At 41.6% G+C, this 19,891-nt stretch overlaps 1 protein-coding gene across 2 annotated transcripts in view; it reads right to left on the bottom strand.

Annotated features, from left to right (window-relative positions):
- Window positions 1-19,891, bottom strand: part of nfatc3a (nuclear factor of activated T cells 3a) — a 150,163-nt gene that overhangs the window by 82,455 nt on the left and 47,817 nt on the right. For both annotated transcript variants that reach the window (XM_048546622.2, XM_048546624.2), the window contains exon 4: window positions 2,351-2,550. In XM_048546622.2, the coding sequence (XP_048402579.1) occupies window positions 2,351-2,550 (200 nt within the window). The remainder of the gene's footprint in view (window positions 1-2,350; window positions 2,551-19,891) is intronic.

Below are 19,891 nucleotides of genomic sequence, written 5' to 3' on the forward strand. Positions count from 1 at the left end.
CCCTTATTAGTTTGCCTTCTAAATCAGCCGGTGTCTTTTTTGTCAATATGGTTATTTCTCAACAAAAATGTTGGTACTCTGGGCTCAGAATAAAGTTCAAATCCCTATAATTTCACCTGTTTTGTTGCAGTTGCTTCACACATTCAATTGAAAGTCTGTTAAGCCCACAATGCTCTACAACAGTCTGATGCATAGATGCACCATACCATTAAACTGTGTCATTCAATAAGGTTGTGGTTGATTGGATAGATGGTATGTGAGTACAACAAGACAGATTTATGATGAGCAAGGGCATATCTGATTTTATCTTAAAAATATTTCAAGACGCTGTCTCAACCATCTTTTGAGGAATGGAGTTCTAAAGACTCAATCTTCTGTGACAGAAGGAAGAATTCTTATCTGACTTATATTGATGACTACTTCATTTTAAACACTGACCCTTAGTTATAGATTCTCCCACAAAAAAAACTATCCTTTCCACATCATCCTCGTCAAAACCACTCAGAATCCTACGTGTTTCAATGAAATCATCTCTGACATTTCTAAACTCCAGCAGATGCAAGCCTTGTCTGCTGATTTTTCCCTCATATGCCACCCTATTCATTCCGGAGGTTATCAACTAAGCCTCCTCTCAACTGATTCTAATGTAGTGTGAGGCCATTACTATACACAAGCTCCAAATGTGATCTCAGTAGAGGCACATATAATTGAAGTGCTCTCTCTTTCCTTTTGTATTCAATTCTCACCATTAAATTATAACTTTTATTAGATTTCCTGATTACCTGCTGTACTTAATACTAGCCTTTTGCAATGCATGCAAGGCACACCCAGATCCCTTTGCAATCTCTTACGTTTTAGATAAAATATTTAGTATTTATTCTTCATATCATATGAACAGTTTGACATTTTCACACTCTATAATCCATATGTAACATTTTTTCCTCACTTACTTAACCCATTTATATCACTTTACTCGGTGTCCTCTTTGCAACTTACTTTCCTACACATCTTTGCATCATGAGCAAATTTAGCAAACATACCCTCCACCCTTAAATCCAAATCATTTTTATAAATTGTAAATTGTGAGGCCCTAGCAGTGATCTCTGTGACATACCACTCGTTACACCTTACCAACCAGAAAATGATCCATGGTATCGTATCATCACCATCACTAACACAATCCTTCACTTCCCCAACTTGAATGACACGCAACTTTTCTTCAATCCTGAAACTTTTTCTCTCTTCAAAGCTTATATAACTCCCTTTATAAAGCTGTGCTTGAATCTGTTCCATTGCACTTTCTGATAGTGCACTGCAAATCCTAACCACTTGCTTTGTACACAATCATCTTGAATCAGTATCATCTGGTTGACAAACCTTTCCCCAATGCTAAATATTTCCCTATCTAGACACTTCTGACTAGACACTTCATACTTTGAATGGTTTTTTAAATGTAGTTTTACTTCTTCAAAAAAAACCAAGCAAGTCACATCAAATACTCTTCTATAGCTCAAATGCTAGGAAATCAGTTTGTTAAAGGTCCTCATCACTTGTGCTTCTATTTTTGCCTGCAATCCCATTCTATGAGAAGCTTCTCAATATTTCATACATAGTTTGAACATATATTAAACAACTACCCATTCCTGTCAGATACTTCATGTTTTTCACCCTAAAATGGGTCAAATACCCTTAAAGCATCTACTGTGAATAAACATTGAGAACTTTCTCCATCTTAACATGGAAGAAAAAAAATTAAGTACCAGTATTATAAGTCACAAATACATCCACTTTTGCTTAAAAGGAACACACAAGATCAAATATGGTCTCAAGCATTCAACTGGAAAAAAATACAGCTTCATCCAAGTTTCTTTTTCAAATTTATTATATAGTGGACAGTTATAGTCTTTGATTCATACTGGAATCTAGTTACTGAAGCATGGCACTTCTTTATCTTTCCTTTCCTGTGACTTCAAATACATGGAGTGATAGGAATTAAGAAATCTATCTTTTGAGTCTTGGAGCTATGAATGAAACTTTAAAACTACCCAATGCATTGTAAACAATATTTTTCTCCATTTATCTTCTGCAATTTATTTTCAGAATTCTCGAAGACAAGAGCTCTGTGACACTTAACCTGAGAATATTCTTTTGAATCAGTAACTGACTGCTTATGAGACGCTCTCCAATTTGTGCAAAAATATTTTCAGAAATTTTATTATATGATCTGTAACTTCATATTAGATGAACTCAAAAAAGTTCAGTGGGTTTATGTCTCTCAAGCGTAAAGGACTCAAACAGGAGAGAAATTGAACAGTTAAATACCATCACATTCAGAGGTGTGGCTAATTACCTGGCAGTCATATTGTTTTCAGGCAGAAGGGGAATTTCAAGAACCTTTGTACTGGTAACTATAATCTCTTGACTAGCTGTAGCAACAGTCTTCCCAGTGATTCTGTGCACTTGGTAGAATGCATGTGGTCTTAAATAGCGATCATCAGCAGTACCAATGAACATCTGCAGGTTGATTGGCTTTTCAGTGTAACCTTGAAGCTGCAAAAGACAAACATATTTACAGTAAGCAAAAGCTATCAGATTTTCTGAACAAAATAGAAAACGAGAGCCAGAAGATTAATGGGGTTTCTTCAACAAGGAGGTGTTTATCTTCAAAAGGGGTTTTTTCAAAAGAATAAGACTTCCATTTAGCATCACCAGATTAATAAGTAGGAGACAGTAACAAATAAATAATAACAACTTACATCAAGTTTTTACTAGTTCAACATGGACAAGGCAACTTCAAAATACAGCAATGGCACATCATCAGAAACATTTAATCAAATTGCCTAATCATTCTTATAATGGTCATTTATTGCAAAATGTTTGTTGCCTGCCAACAAAACTTCATATTACATTGTAAAAGGGATGCTGAAACTTTGTAGTCAAGAGTTTTAAAGTACCAGTGTCCAAATTTGGAAACAGAAATGCAGTTTTAAGAGTTTTGTCATTGCAACTTTAAAAATACACTGGCTTCTGCCCATTATATGCAGCACGGTGGCTCAGTGGTTAGCACTGCTGCCTCAGCGCCAACAACCTGGGTTCAATTCCACCCTCGGGTGACTGTGTAGAGTTTGCACATTCTCTCTGTGTCTGTGTGGGTTTCCTTCACTTTCCTCTCACAGTCCAAAGATGTGCAGGTTAGGTAAACCGGCCGTGCTAAATTGCCCACAGTGTTCAGGGATGTATAAATTAGGTAGATTACAGGGGGATGGGTCTGGGTGGCATTCTCTGAGGTTCGGTGTGGAATTGTTGGGCCAAAAGGGCCTGTTTCCACACTGTAGGGATTTTCTGATCATATGATAACATACTTAGGAATTCTATCAGAATGAACAAAGCACCACAGCAATTTAGGAAGGCAACAAAAATCATGAGATTTGAAGAAGTAAAATACTGCACATGCAAGAAACCTGAAACAGAAACAGAAAATGATGGTAACACACAGGTGGTCAGATAGCATCTGCGGACAGCCAATCAAAATGTCAGGTCGATGGCCTTTCACTGGAGCTGGACTTATAAAAATGCAAGTTTTAAGTTAGTACAGAAACACTGAAGTTTGAGAGCAGAGGAGAACAAAAGCAAAAGGTCTTTGACAGGGTGGAAGGCAGGACAGACTAGACAGCGAGGCAAAAGAAGTGGCAATGAGACAAATTGACTCCAAATTTGTATTATTCGTTGTAACAAAGAGAAACTAACAATTTCCTGTTGAAAGAGAGAAACAAAAACTTATTTCCAACCATGCTATAAGCCTAATGTTATTCCCCAGATCCTAATGCTAGATTTTAAAACCATAGCCATATAAGTTTCAGGAGTTAACTTCTTTCGAACTTTGAGGATCAGAAGTATAAAGGAAGAAATAACCTCAGATGGTACAGAACTATCTTCCCTATAATGAGCCAGTTGTTTCCGCTTTTAAGACCCCTTAAACACTTTTGTTGAATGATACAAATGAAATTGAAAACAACTGTCAAAGTCATAAATTTGACAGATAAGAAGATTCTCTCATCACATTACTCACTGCCCAATTTTTCTATGTACACAGAAGAGTATTGTGCCCATGATGCTCGGGGTGGGTGGATGTCAACAATGACTTTAGTATCGTAGCACTGTCACATGACTAACATTTAGACACGTGTTATCAATTAAATAATCCTCCTATTTTTGATGACCAATGTTTTAAATCTGTACAATGCAGAGTAATAGAACAACCTAGCACATCCGGTTTGTGTTGCCTGGGTAACTAACAAAGTTCAATATAATGAGACCAATTACATCCAATGCTGAATTTCATCACCATTACATAGATGATTTAGTATATTTGCACTTCATGTAATTAAATTTAAAATAGAAAATTATATTAATTTTACCCTTTCAAAAGACCAAATCATCCCTAAACACCTGAAAGCAATGACCAGAATTTTACAGAACGGCAATGGTTCTGCTAATGGCTGGAAAAGGAGGAGCAACATTACCTACACCAGTCCTGGAAAGCAATGACTAGCTTTTACACTCCACAGGTAATTTATTGCCTACAGCGGTGGCTTAGTTTGCACTGAAGGTGATGTGTGTTTGAGTGCAAATTAAATCAAAAGGGTGGCAGTGACACTTTCTTCTACGAAACTGTCATGCATGTGCTTTAGACTACAGATTCAACAACCTATTCAACTATTAGGCAGGGATGACAGTGAGGGCTGGGCATGTGATGAGATCGGGGTGGGGAGATTTTGAAGCTGATGAGTTCTACTTTGAGGCCATTTCACTGTAAACTCCTGAGATGGAATACAAGGTGTTGTTCCTCAGTTTAATTTGACTTTGTTGTGACAGTGGAGGCAGCCCAGGATGGACATTGTCATGGGATTGGGGTGGGAGGGGGGGGTTTTTGAAATGGATGGCAACCGGAAGTTGGTGTTGACTAGCACATACAGAGCCTACATGTTGGGCAAATCGGTCACCGAGTCTAAGCCTGGGCTCTCCGATGTACAGGAGACATCAAGAGCAATGAATGCAACAGACCAGGTTATAAGAAGATGTGAAAGTGAATCCCTGTCGGATTTGTAATGATTGTTTGGGGCCTCGGATGGAGGGGAAAGAGGTGGTGTTGGAGCAGATGTAGCAATTTCTGTGGCTGCAGGGAAAAGGTGCTGGGTGTGGTGGAAGGGTTGGTGTGCAGTGGATGAGGGAGTCGCGCGTTGAGTGGTCCCTACAGAAAACAGATGAGGTAAGGTAGGAAATCTCTCTTTTGTAGTGGGGTCTGATTGCAAATGGTGAAAATGGTAAAGGATGATGCACTGGATTTGGAGACTGGTGGGGTGGTATGTGAGAACCAGTGGAACACTGCAGTGATTCCACTCTTAAAACCTTTTTGTTGACATTCTTGACATGTGCCCAAAACACACATTAGGCTCAACAAATAGATAAATTAGAGGCATAACAGATGTTAAAAAAACCCCTTTTCAACACTGGTCAATAAAGCAGGCACAAACGATCCCACTGGCTATTGGAAAATATAAGTAATAAAATATTATTGATATAAAGTTATTAAAACTTTTAATTATCTCCTTCAGGTATCAGGAGAAACAGAAGTGCCACTAATCCTCAACATCCCACTCCATTCCCCACACCTCATATCTAGAGTTGCTTCCGGCTAGACAGCTAGCCAGAAAATGATATCTTTCTTATAGAGGCATGATCAGAGCCCAATATCTCAAGTTAAATATGTCGCCAAAAATCAAATTTCCATCAACTTTAAGGCCTCTGGGTTTAACCAAATTAGTTGCATAGGAATTGGCACAGGCCCAATTAGGTTTAATGTCTTTGGCTGGTATTCTCCCCCCATTTTAATTGAAGCATGGAGATGGGGATCTATAACAGCAAGATATACTGTCCTATTGAGAAAGTCCATGAGATCAAGTTCTTACCAGGCACTTACACGGTGGGCTTGTTAGCTAAATCAGTGCCTCTGATAGCAATGTTCCACCCTGCATGGAGGCTGACAGTCACCACGAGGAGCTGCACCAGTTTGGAGGTACAGGTAGTGACAGTTGGGACATAAGATTCAGATGCAAGAACAGGGTACAGATTTAAGGATCTGTGTCCTGGCTCCATCGAAGCCCTCAATGGCCCAACAGTGGGGAAAATCAAAATTATACTCTACCCAATCGGTACCGGGTTGACTTGCTGTAGCGGTCAGACTGGATGCCACTTCTCTTGCCTGCGGTAAATCAGTGAAATCAGAGCAGTGTCAGTGGCTAGCTGAGACCTTTAAATTATTACTAATTGAACAGTGAAGTGCATTGATCGGCAGTGGGTCAGGAAAAGCTACCATGGGTCATCCCACTCAGAATTTAATTCCAGGGGTGGTGGGAATGGATGTAAATCTCCTTGGCACCTTTTCACTAAAATTATTTGTTAATCCACCACACTTCCCAACACGTCTAGGAAAGGGAAAATCCTGACCTATTCCTTTCACACAACCCCACGAACACTTCTCCAATGTTTTGGGTAAATGCACTGAAATACTTTAGGAAGATGAAACCAGATATTAAGTTGCTTTGTTTTACAGATAGAAAATAACCACAGAGATGTTACAATTAAAATTTACTCACTTCACATCTCTTTTACTCCACGAATAGGAAACTAAATAAACCATGTCACTCCTCGCCCAAAATTTTGTTTTGTGGTCAGCTTTCTGGTGCTGAACTGGTGATGAGCGAGTTTTCCCTCCTTAGGTTAGGCTCCTTTTCCAAGGTTAACTAGACTAGCTGATGTGAATACAAACATTTTCCTCTACTTTTGTTCAAAAAAGTCACTCCAACTTAATAAGCCTAGTCAAATAATTCAACAGTTTATAGTTCACTACTACAATATTTCTATTTTTTCAGTAGAAATAACTTTAATGATGCATTTTATTTCAAATATGATAACATTATGATTTAAAGCTAGGCAACACATAATGAAATGCTTCTGTGCTTTCATTTTACCAAGGCAGGTCATCTCCAAAACTAGATTTGCTTTGGAAAACCCACAACTACAATGATCAGAAAACACTAACATTTAAATTAAGATGTCAGATATTAGTGAAACTAACACAGTAACCCAACTGCTAATTTTCAAATTCGAAATGCCGAGAAAATAGAAATGTTTGGAAACAATACTCACCCTGTAAACCGTTTGACAACTATTAATACCAAATTGAGTAAATCAGCTTTCAAACTGCTTCACTATTAATGAATACTGGATCCAGTTATGAAAGCAAATGGGATATTTGCCATTATTAGCCAAGGCATAGAATACAAGAGCTGGAATGTTATGTTAGAACTATATGAAATGCTGGTTAGTCTATAACTGGAGTACTGCGTGCATTTCTGGCCAATACGTTACAGGAAGGAGGCAACTGCACTGCAGAAGGTGAAGAAAAATTTTACCAGGATGTCATGTGGACTAGTGGATCAGCTATGAGGAAAAAGTGGACAGGTTGGCAAGGCAAAGAGTTAGGAAGAATTGCTGATGCTGGAGTCAGAGGTAGCACAGTGTGGAGCTGGAGAAGCACAGAAGGCCAGGCAGCATCAGAAGAGCAGGAAAGGTGACATATCGGGTTGGGACCAGAAATCTTTGCTTTGGTCTAGCAAAGGTTGAAACAGGGCTTGACAGAGGGTTATAGGATTACAAGGGACTGAGATAGGGTGAACACAAAGGCACTTTCTCCATTAGCAGACAGGAGTCAATAAAAAGGAAGTTTCATCAGTCACTCAAATTTACCAACCTCATCCCGGTGAGCTCGATCAGCTCTTGACCAGAGGTTCAACATTTGCCGTGACTCACATTCCCTTTGTTCTCTACAGGCTCAAAACAATGACTTCATCACTGGTCCAGATTTCACCTCAAACTTTGATTTACCCAAAGCATCACTGTCCATTTCCTACGGAGACAATTTCCCATTACACCCATAACACTGTCCTCAATGGCCTCCAATAGCATCCTAGATAACAAAGTGTGGAGCTGGATGAACACAGCAGGCCAAGCAGTATCTCAGGAGCACAAAAGCTGACGTTTCGGGCCTAGACCCTTCATCAGAGAGGGGAATGGGGAGAGGGAACTGGAATAAATAGGGAGAGAGGGGGAGGCGGACCGAAGATGGAGAGAAAAGAAGATAGATAGAGAGGAGAGTATAGGTGAGGAAGTAGGGAGGGGATAGGTCAGTCCAGGGAATACGGACAGGTCAAGGAGGCGGGATGAGGTGGTAGGTAGGAAATGGAGGTGTGGTTGAGGTGGGAGGAAGGGATGGGTGAGAGGAAGAACAGGTTAGGGAAGCAGAGACAGGCTGGGCTGGTTTTGGGATGCAGTGGGGGGAGGGGACGAGCTGGGCTGGTTTTGTGATTCAGTGGGGAGGTGGGACAAGCTGGGCTGGTTTTGGGATGCGGTGGTGGAGGGGGAGATTTTGAAGCCGGTGAAGTCCACATTGATACCATTGGGCTGCAGGGCTCCCAAGTGGAATATGAGTTGCTGTTCTTGCAACCTTCAAGTGGCATCATTGTGGCACTGCAGGAGGCCTATGATGGACATGTCGTCTTAGGAATGGGAGTGGGAGTTAAAATGGTTCGTGACTGGGAGGTACAGTTGTTTGTTGCGAACCGAGCGGAAGTGTTCTGCAAAGCGGTCCCCAAGCCTCCGCTTGGTTTCCCCAATGTAGAGGAAGCCACAACGGGTACAATAGATACAATATACCACATTGGCAGATGTGCAGGTGAACATCTGCTTGACATGGAAAGTCATCTTGGGCCTGGGATGGGGGTGAGGGAGGAGGTGTGGGGGCAAGTGTAGCACTTCCTGCGGTTGTAGGGGAAGGTGCCGGGTGTGGTGGGGTTCAAGGCGAGTGTGGAGTGGACAAGGGAGTCGCGGAGAGAGTGGTCTCTCCAGAAGGCAGACAAGGGCGGGATGGAAAAATAGCTTGGGTGTTGGGGTCGGATTGTAGATGGTGAAAGTGTCGGAGGATGATACGTTGTATCCGGAGGTTGGTGGGGTGGTATGTGAGAACGAGGGGGATCCTCTGGGGGCAGTTGTGGCGGGGCGGGGCGTGAGGGATGTGTTGCGGGAAATGCGGGAGACGCGGTCAAGTGCATTCTCGACCACCACTGTGGGGGGGGGGGGGGGGGGGGGGGGGTTGCAGTCCTTGAAGAACGTGGACATCTAGGATGTATGGGAGTGGAATGCCTCATCCTGGGAGCAGATGTGGCGGAGGCGGAGGAATTTGGAATAGGGGATGGAATTTTTGCAGGAGGGTGGGTGGGAGGAGGTGTATTCGAGGTAGCTGTGGGAGTCAGTGGGCTTTCAATGGACATCAGTTTCTAGCTGGTTACCCGAGATGGAGACTGAGAGGTCCAGGAAGGTGAGGGATGTGTTGGAGATGGCCCAGGTGAACTTGAGGTTGGGGTGGAAGGTGTTGGTAAAGTGGATGAACTGTTCGAGCTCCTCTGGGGAGCAAGAGGCAGCACCAATACAGTCATCAATGTAACGGAGGAAGAGGTGGGGTTTGGGGCCTGTGTAGGCGCGGAAGAGGGACTGTTCCACATAACCGACAAAGAGGCAGGCATAGCTTGGGCCCATGCGGGTACCCATGGCCACCCCCTTTGTCTGTAGGAAGTGGGAGGAATCGAAAGAGAAGTTGTTGAGGGTGAGGACGAGTTCAGCTAGGCGGATGAGGGTGGCGGTGGAGGGGGATTGGTCGGGCTTGTGGGACAGGAAGAAGCGGAGGGCCTCGAAGCCATCTGCATGAGGAATACAGGTGTAGGGGGACTGGACATCCATGGTGAAAATGAGGTGTTAGGGTCCAGGGAATCGGAAGTCCTGGAGGAGGTGGAGGGCGTGGGTGGTGTCATGGACGTAGGTAGGGAGTTCCTGGACCAAAGGGGAGAAAATGGAGTCCAGATAGGTGGAGATGAGTTCGGTGGGGGAGGAACAGGCTGAGACAATGGGTCGACCAGGGCAGGCAGGTTTGTGGATTTTGGGAAGGAGATAGAAACGGGCCGTGCGGGGTTGGGGAACAATGAGGTTGGAGGCTGTAGGTGGGAGGTCCCCTGAGGTGATGAGGTCCTGGATGGTGTTGGAAATGACTGTTTGGTGCTCAGGGGTGGGGTCATGATCAAGGGGGCGGTAGGAAGTGGTGTCGGAGAATTGGCGTTTGGCCTCGGCGATGTAGAGGTCAGTGCACCATACTACCACTGTGCCACCCTTGTCTGCAGGTTTGATGGTGAGGTTGGGGTTGGAGCGGAGAGGGCGGAGGGCTGCCCGTTCTGAGGGGCAAGAGGTTGGAGTGGATGAGAGGGGTGGAGAGGTTGAGGTGGTTGATGTCTCGGCAGCAGTTGGAGATGAAGAGGTCAAGAGAGGGTAGGAGGCCTGGGGGTGGTGTCCAGGAGGAGGACTTGTGTTGGAGGCGGGTGAAGGGGTCAGTGGAGGGAGGGTTGGGCTCCCGGTTAAAGAAGTAAGCGTGGAGACGAAGGTGGTGGAAAAACTGCTCGATGTCCAAACGTGACTGGTATTCGTTGATGTGTGGGTGGAGGGGGACAAAAGTGAGCCCCTTGCTTAGGACTGACCGTTCATCCTCGGTCAGTGAGAGGTCTGGGGGGGTGGTGAAGGTTCGGCTCAGTGTGGCTGTCTACTCTGGGGTTGCTGGCTGTGGAGGTTGTGGGCGGAGCGATGAGGTCGTCAGCCGTGGGCGGGGTTCCGTCGGCGTCCATTATGGGCGGGGTTCCATCTGCCTTCTGGAGACCACTCTCTCCGCGACTCCCTTGTCTGCTCCACACTCCCCTCCAACCCCACAACACCCGGCACCTTACCCTGCAACCACAGGAGTGCTACATTTGCCCCCACACCTCCTCCCTCACCCCCATCCCTGGCCCCAAGAATGACCTTCCAGGTCAAGCAGATGTTCACCTGCACATCTGCCAATGTGGTATACTGCATCCATTGTACCCGGTGTGGCTTCCTCTACATTGGAGAAACCAAGCGGAGGCTTGGGGACCACTTTGCAGAACACCTCCGCTCAGTTCGCAACAAACAACTGCACCTCCCAGTCGCAAACCATTTTAACTCCCCCTCCCATTCCTCAGACATGTCCATCATAGGCCTCCTGCAATGCCACAATGATGCCACCCGAAGGTTGCAGGAACAGCAACTCCTATTCCGCTTGGGAGCCCTGCAGCCCAATGGTATCAATGTGGACTTCACAAGCTTCAAAATGTCCCCTTCCACCACCACATCCCAAAACCAGCCCAGCTCGTCCCCTCCCCCCACTGCATCCCAAAACCAGCCCAGCCTGACTCTGCTTCCCTAGCCTGTTCTTCCTCTCATCCATCCCATCCTCCCACCTCAAGCCACACCTCCATTTCCTACCTACCACCTCATCCCACCTCCTTGACCTGTCCGTCTTCCCTGGACTGACCTATCCCCTCCCTACCTCCTCACCTATACTCTCCTCTCTACCTATCTTCTTTTCTCTCCATCTTCGGTCCGCGTCCCCCTCTCTCCCTATTTATTCGAGTTGCCTCTCCTCATCCCCCTCTTTGAAGAACGGTCTAGGCCCGAAACGTCAGCTTTTGCGTTCCTGAGATGCTGCTTGGCCTGCTGTGTTCATCCAGCTCCACACTTTGTTATCTTGGACTCTCCAGCATCTGCAGTTCCCATTATCTCTAACAGCATCCTGTTGCTCAACACATCAAACTTCACAATTTCATCTGTCACAAATCTCTCAACGTATGATTAACTCCACAATCTTTTTATCTCTTTCTGTAGCTCTATATCTATCTTCCATTTCTTCTACTATACTCTGTTAGGAGTTCCTTGTCTCTTCATTTTACCCTAGATAGCTTCTGCCATCTTGATCCTAACACGAAAGCTACTTAAAAGTCATGTCTTCATCTCATTACTCTAATATCTTTCCTATTCAATTCCAAACCCCTAATGTAAAACACAATGGAACATTTTACTATATTAACACAAATATAGTAATGGAAGTTGTTCTGAAGCATACAATTGCAGCATTAACTGATTCATACATATTTACAGCACAGACAGAGGCCATTCAGTCTACCATGTCTGAGGTCAACAAAGATTTGATTGACACTAATTTCATTTTCCAGCTCTTGGCCCACAGCCCTCAAGGCTGTCACAAAAACAAAATAAATAGTAATAATTATGAAATATTTAGATGAGAGTTTCTGACTCAACCCCACGCTGAATAAAAAATGTTATCGCCCCCTCTCCGTGTTCTCTTATTTTAAATTTACTGCCCCTCAAATAATGGAAAGCAGACCTTCCTATCCATCCCATCTATGCCCTTCCCTTATAACCTTCGGTACAGGTTGGGACTCTAAGCATGGGAATTTAGAAGGATAAGAGGTGATCTAATTAAAATAATAGAATTATTAAGGGGCTTGACAGGCTGTGAGGGTGCTTCCCATGTTGGGAGAGTCTAGGTCCAGAGGGCATAGGCCCAGAATGAAGGGACACCAACTTAAGACTGAGATGAGAAGGAATTTCTCCTCTCAAAGGGCTGAAGGTCTTTGGAACTCCCTGACACAGAGAACCATGTGAGTAGAGGCCTTGCGTATATTAACGGTTGATTGGTAGGGAAGTCAAGGGTTATGGGGAAAGGGACAGCAAGTGGACTTGAGGAGTGTCAGACTACCCATGATCTTATTGCATGGCACAGTGGGTGAGGGGTCAAATAGCCTGCTTTTGTTCCTATTTCTTATAGACTTATGGATCCTCTTCCTACCTTTGCCATTCCAAGGAAAACAACACTACCCTACTCAATTTTTCCTTACAGCTCACAGTCTCTAGCCCAGTAAGTATCTGGTAAATCTTCTCTGTACTCTCTCTAGTGCAATCCCATCCCTTCAATGTTGTGGTCACCAGAACTGCATTCAGTATGCCAGTTGTGGCCTAACTAGAATTTTACATACGTTCAGTACAATCTCCCTACTATTATATTCTATATCTTAGCTAAGAAAGACAAATATCCCATATGCCTTCTTGACCACTTTTGCTACCGGTCTTGTTGCCTTTGGGGATCTGTGGAAAAGCATACCTAGATCCCCCTGATCTTCAGTCAAGTGGGAAAGACAGAACTGCATTTATGGAGGCACCTTCCATTACCCCATGATGTCCCAAAGTGCTTAAGTCAATTCAAGTAGTTATGAGGTGTATCTGCTACCGAAAATGCAGTAAACTACAGTGTGACTTAAATGTATCACCTTCTGTCTCAGATTATGCAGCCCACGTTAGACATCATCAGTTAGTTAAGAGATCTGAAGACACCTTCCTTTAAATATTTTGAAGCTTTAAACTGCATTTTTCGAAGAATTCAGATAAAGCAAAATACTTCGATATTTTTCTAGCTTCTTTTTAATTTGCACTTCATGGTTTTGGAATAATGCATTTTGGCTCCTAAACTGTTAACAATTATTTCCTGTTTAAAAAACAAAGGTGATAAATAAAACAATTAAAAAACAAATTCAAATTAATGTAAATAAATTTGAGATGTCACATTTGTGCTATGATAAATGTAATTGGGTTTGAAAAACATATCTGAACAACTTTTTCACTGCTTTCTTTGAAAAGCATAGAGCTTTGAAGTTCTTGCTCCCAGTAAAATTCTTCCTTTCTTCTACTTTGGCTATTCACCATGTTACATATCCCATCTATGGTTCCAAAAAGCAAGAGTTTGAAAATTACTGTACAGAACTAGCTTAGTTATTTACTAACCTAAGCAAGACCAAAAATATGACTAACTGCTTCACTCCTATCAAAGCAGATTATTTCATAGCTATCATGGTAAATCCCAGCGTCCTTTCTATTTCTACCAAACATTTCCTTGAATAACTTTCCCTTGCTTCTTTAGTCCATCTCCCACAAATGCAATGAAATCATGGAACTCCTTGGCCTGAATCGTAGGGACATCAATTATGCTGCACTTGCCTATCCTGGCACCCATGCCAAGTACTCCCGACATTAGCTCCAGCCTAGCCTTGAATTTGCACCCTCTTCATTTCTCTTTCTTCACCAGCCATCAGAACGTAGAAGATATTTACAGCATGTGGCTTATTGCTTCAGAGTCACCTGTCCCGAGAAGGATCATCTGCTGTGCTTCACCTGCTGGTATAATGAATGTGCAGCATGCACTACATTGAACAACACCGAGAAGTTTGCATACACCTAACTAAAAATGGGCAAAAGTTTCTGTTTGTTTATGTACATGAGAAAGTTAAGTATATGAGGCAGGTAATATGCAAACACTAAAAGGTGGAACCAAAGAACAAAAAGCACAAACAGTATAGCAAAATACACATAACCAGCAGCATATAAGATCACAAGAGGCATGGATAGAGTGAGTGCACTCAGTCTTTTTCTCAGGGTTGGGGAATTGAGGACTAGAGGGCATCAATTTAAGGTCAGAGGGAAAAAATACATGGGAATCTGAGAAGCACTTTTTTTAAAAAAAACATTGGGTGGTATGCATATGTAAAGAGCCACCAGCATTAGTGGTTGAGGCAAGTATATTAACAACATTTTAAAGGCATTTGGATGAATACATGTATAGGAAAGGCTGAGAAGGATATGGGCCAAATGCAGGGAAATGGGGTTACCATGGATAGACAGTTTGGTCAACATGGATTAGTTTGGGCCGAAGGACCTGTCTCTGTGCTGTTAGGCTCTATGACAGTGGAAATTTAGTTTAAGAAATGTATTGATTTTATTTTCTTCAAAATACTTCTGTATGATTCAATTGGTACAACTCCTCTTATTTTAATTCTTAGGTTTCCTTGACTGGTCAATCTAGCTTTGCAAGAGTTCTTGATCATTTTTCATTGGTCTTCTTCTATCCCTTCAGTTCTGATCTGCTACTTTAACTTTGGAAGGTCAGAGATCACCAGGATGGATAACACTATAGAAAGGATAAGTGGCATTAACAGTTTTATAGACAAGGAGATACAAAGCAAAGAAATCAGAAAAAACATGCACAAACTGTTAGGGAGACAGTAGTGTGCAGTTTTAGTTGCCCCAATAAAGAGAGGATACAGAGGTCATATACACCGTACAGATTCATCAAAATAATGCCAGTAATGAACAACTGTAGTTATGGGAAAAGACTTGAGTATAAAGAACTATTCCCACTGGCCCTTCCTCAGAACTGGTGGTGGCTGGAAAAACGTCAGTTTATATATGAAAATAGGGAGGTGAGTGGGGTAGGGAGTAAATGATAGGATACAGCCCAAAGAGAGAGAAAGACAGTTGGACAGACAAAGCAGTTGCTAATGATCAGGCTGGGAGGATGAATATTTGTAATGAGGGCTGTTAGTGACTCACAACAGGGGGTGTGTAGTGGCAGGCTATGTGGTCACAAGGCCTGGTGTGCGGGGTGGGAGGCTGGGACATGGGACAGTTTAGGCCCTAAAATTATTGAACTCAATATTGAGTCTGGAAGGCTGTAGGGTCCCCATGTGGAAAATGAGGCATTGTTCCTCCAGCATGCGCTGGGTTTCACTGTAGCGAGCCAGAGACAGAGATGTTGGCCAGGGAGCAAAGTGGTGCATGGTAAACTCTCCCATCTCCTGAAGCATGAACTCTGTTTTCTCTTCCACAGATGCTGCCAGGCTTGCTGAGCTTTTCCAGCAACTTTGTTTTTGTTCCTGATTTACAGCATTCGCAGTTCTTTTGGTATTTTTTCCCCACTGGACCAGGCAGGTTAATAAAAGACTTAATAGACGTTAGGATCATGAGAAATTCCAATTTTTCAGAAGTCAGTGACAAAAAGCCATCAATTCATAATATCCAAGCGTGCATGGAATTCTTGAAGCAGGAATCGTTGTGAAATTAATTTTAGATTGTTCCATCAAACAACCTCCTTCTGAGCTGTAAACTATCACTTTGTTATGGCCCTCAAGTGCAAGAATAATTTTCAGGACACCAATCATTGAAACATTTATCATGCTCCCCTGACCTGTTGAGCACATGTAGCATTTTATTTTTATTTCGGATGTTCAGCATCTAAAACATTTTGCTTTTGACAAAATTATCAATAGTTACCAGTCATTAAGAATCTTCAACATAACCTTCCATATAATTCCAAAGACATACTAAGCCAACGTTATTCAGTTCTCCTCCTATTTATTCAAGTTGCCCATGAAACTTCTGGACTCCCAATTCACCAGTCCTATGCTTCCTCAGGTACACCTGCTTTTTTTCACTGCACCTCACTACCGATGCCACCATATTAAGGTTATGTTATATTGTCTCACTTCCTATAGACAAAGCTATAAGAGATCAGCAGTGAAGAATTACACTGAAGTTCGAGGATGAGGTTCAGCAGCTGCCAGATTAAGGACCTAGCGGAGGACATTTTCTAAAACAAAGGTAAACTCAGGTAAAATTAATTATGCAATAAATGAATTCCAATGATTGTTCACCGAAGTTACAATGGAACTTCAAAAGAGCATTTTGGTTTCATGTATTATAAATAATAATAAATTTCTATTATGCTAAGATGCATAGAGGCTTAAAGACAAGAGTCTTTGCTGGGAAGAGAGAGAGAGACAGACAGAGAGAGAGAGAGAGAGAGAGAGAGAGAGAGAGAGAGAGAGAGAGAAAAGAGTTAGCCACATTTCAACTTATCATGATAAAAGCACAACTCTTTCACCTCATAAAATATCCATGAATGAGAACAATATTGGATTATTGCTCTCTTAAAATGCACCTGCCATTCTTTCATCAATCACATACCAAATTTCAATTGGCAAGTGCAGATCAAACACACGATGTAACAGGGAAGAATGCAATGTCTACAGGGTTCATGGTTATTTAATCTAACAAGACCTCAGCGACCAGCTGTTACACATCACAACTCAAGCATATGAATTCTGAGTTATATTAAAGTACTGACATTTATACCTTCCAGATCAGTAAAACCACCACATGCCCTTTCAGCAGAGATAGTAAACAGAAACTAAAATAAAACTGCTGTATAATATTACATATGTTGATCATCTAATTTAAGGACATTTTATTTTGGTCTCCATCTGTTCTATCAGCACTCTCCAGTTATAGCATAGCAAATTAGCTTATAAACACCAGAAAATTAAATTCTCTTCAAAAACATCGTAAAGTTTAAAAATTATACAGATCATCTTTCAGTTACTTTAGTGGGTCATTACATATTATATAGTGTCAGCAGTGAAGTCCATTCTCCCCCCTACATGTAACATTACACTTGCAAAGACACCCATTGCTTGTACAGAGAACCACTGCCAAGTTGTTTCTTTATGTTTCTCTTGTGTTTCCATGGCAAAGGTCAGTGTGTGCGTAAATAAAATTGCAGCGAAGGGGCTAACACCAAAGGTCATTGCAGGATAAAAGCAATCCCAAGCAAATGTGCAATTCCAGTCACTGTAGCTGTTCTTGGTCATATACCACTCAACTAAATAAATGATAAGGCTAAATAAAAATCATTTTAAAAGTCAAATTATTCAGCTAAAAAAGCAAAGTACATAGGTATGATATTTAACATGGATTCTTGGGTGACCTTTAAAAGGGAAACAATACTGTACTTTAATCACATGAAACCTATTTACTCTGTAGTGCCAGACAGCAAACTAATCCACATATAAAAACATACACGAGCATGAATAAAGTTGTTGATAAAATTAACTTGTAACTGGCTAGCCAGTGAAGCCAAAGTTAATAGGAAATCTCTGGCAATTAACGACTATGACAAACTCTTCACAAGAGAGATAAAAAGAATTTCTATAGGCTCATTTGCTGTCCCCTCCAGATATGCCACCTCTCTTCCTTACAGCTACAATATAAAATAACTACTTACTAAGATTTAATGTGTGATCTTTAATGCACTGCATCATGACAAATTGCCTTTGATATTTTCCCCCACCTATATTTTTATAATCAGAAGGAAACATTCAACGAAATATAAAACCTATTTAGATTTTCCTCCTCATTCACCATGTAGTAAACTCCTTCTGAAACCCAAATATCCTATAAATCCTCCCTCAACCCAGGAAAACAGGTCATCACCTTGCTACAATGCATCACACACATGCACAGTTATGGGTCAGTCTTCCATAGAGTATGGAAAACAAAAATTTTCAGTATCACTCATATTTCTATACATGAAAAGAGATTATTTTTCCACAGACTGCTATAAAACAGTTCATTTTATTCATGTTAATAAGATATTCATTTTATCATTATTAATTAACATTGAAATAAATAATGAATGAGATTACAGGCAAATTGAGTGTAGAAGAGCACAACCTCTTGCACAAATAAACTTATCAAACATTCCATTGCAGTAAGGTTCTAACATAAGAAACAGATTTCTTAATTCATAAGGAATAAACATTCCCTTTAAAATGTTAGTGGATCAATGGGCAAAAAAAACTACCAAATTTCAAATTGGCAATAAAGGGCCTTCCTTTAAGCAATTCCACTTTATTCCACATTCCATTCTTTCTGGAAGCAGGTGGGAAAGACGCTGCAATTTTTTTAATCTAAAATTATACATAGCTAAGTTACAAGCAGTACACTTGACACCCACCTTTCTTCCATTGATCATTTACTCAAATCTAACATACAAATTATTTAGGTGGCACATCCCATTAGAAAATGAGACACAAACAATGACAAGGTTTCCAACTTCCAAGAAGAATTCAGTTTTCAAAGGAACATACTCGTGAAACACAGAACTCCGTTAAACAGATGTAAAAATGCAATAAGATTTTCACTAAAACTTACTACAAGTGTTAAATCTTAAAGATCACGTCAAACTAGAAGACAAAAATCCTTGTAAACAAAGTAAGAAAGCAAACTCAGTGAAAGTAATCTGTCTACCAAACAACAGAACAAGCCCCAACTTCTTAATATTCTGATCTCTATTGTACAAGATAAAACGGAGTACAATATTTGATTTTGTAATAGCCTGAACTGACTTGTTCCCAAAAACAATCTTCTATTGTAGAGCGTCAAAATAGAATGGGCAATTCCCTGATCAGTGCTAGAGCCAAACAATCTCTAAGGCAAGCATGACAAGTAACACACATCACAAGTGCAGGCAATGACCGTCTCCAACAAGAGAGAATCTAACTAACTATTTCCTCTCAATATTCAATTGCATCATCATCATCATCATCCTAAGAGTTATCCATGATAAGAACCAGCATATAAATAGTGTGGCTACAACAGCAGCTCAGAAAGGAGGGATTCTACTGCACTTTGTCACTTCAGTGTCTGTCCACCATATACACAAGGCAGATGTCAGGGTGTGATAAATACTCTGCAATTGCCTGAATGGGTACAGCTCCAAAAACGTTCAAGAAGTGATGCCATTCAGGACGAAGAAACCCAACTGACTGACACCCTATTTATAAGCATCTTCATTGTACCAAGTACCATCTACACCATGCAACGTAGCAACTCAACAACACCTTCCAAACCCAAGACCACCATCACCTAGGAGAACAGGGGCAGATGATGAGAGGAACACATCTTGTTGTATCTCCTGACAAACTATAACTGTATAACCCACATACAAACATCAGATTTAAATCATTGTTTGAGATGTAAACTTCATTCCTTTTACTTTGTTCCTTAAGCTTCTTTCTCCTGGCTTTTTCATTTTTCCCACCTCTTTATTGAACTTGCTGTAAATGATTTTACCCTGATTAAGTCCAACAAAGTTCCAGGAGATTTACTCACAAATTTGTTATTTAGAGCTGTGATAAGCTCAGGAGGACTCATTCCCACACAAATGCATTGCCATGTATTTCAAATTGAG

Source organism: Stegostoma tigrinum, chromosome 16 (genome assembly GCF_030684315.1).
Source record: "Stegostoma tigrinum isolate sSteTig4 chromosome 16, sSteTig4.hap1, whole genome shotgun sequence".
Classification (NCBI taxonomy): Eukaryota; Metazoa; Chordata; class Chondrichthyes; order Orectolobiformes; family Stegostomatidae; genus Stegostoma; species Stegostoma tigrinum.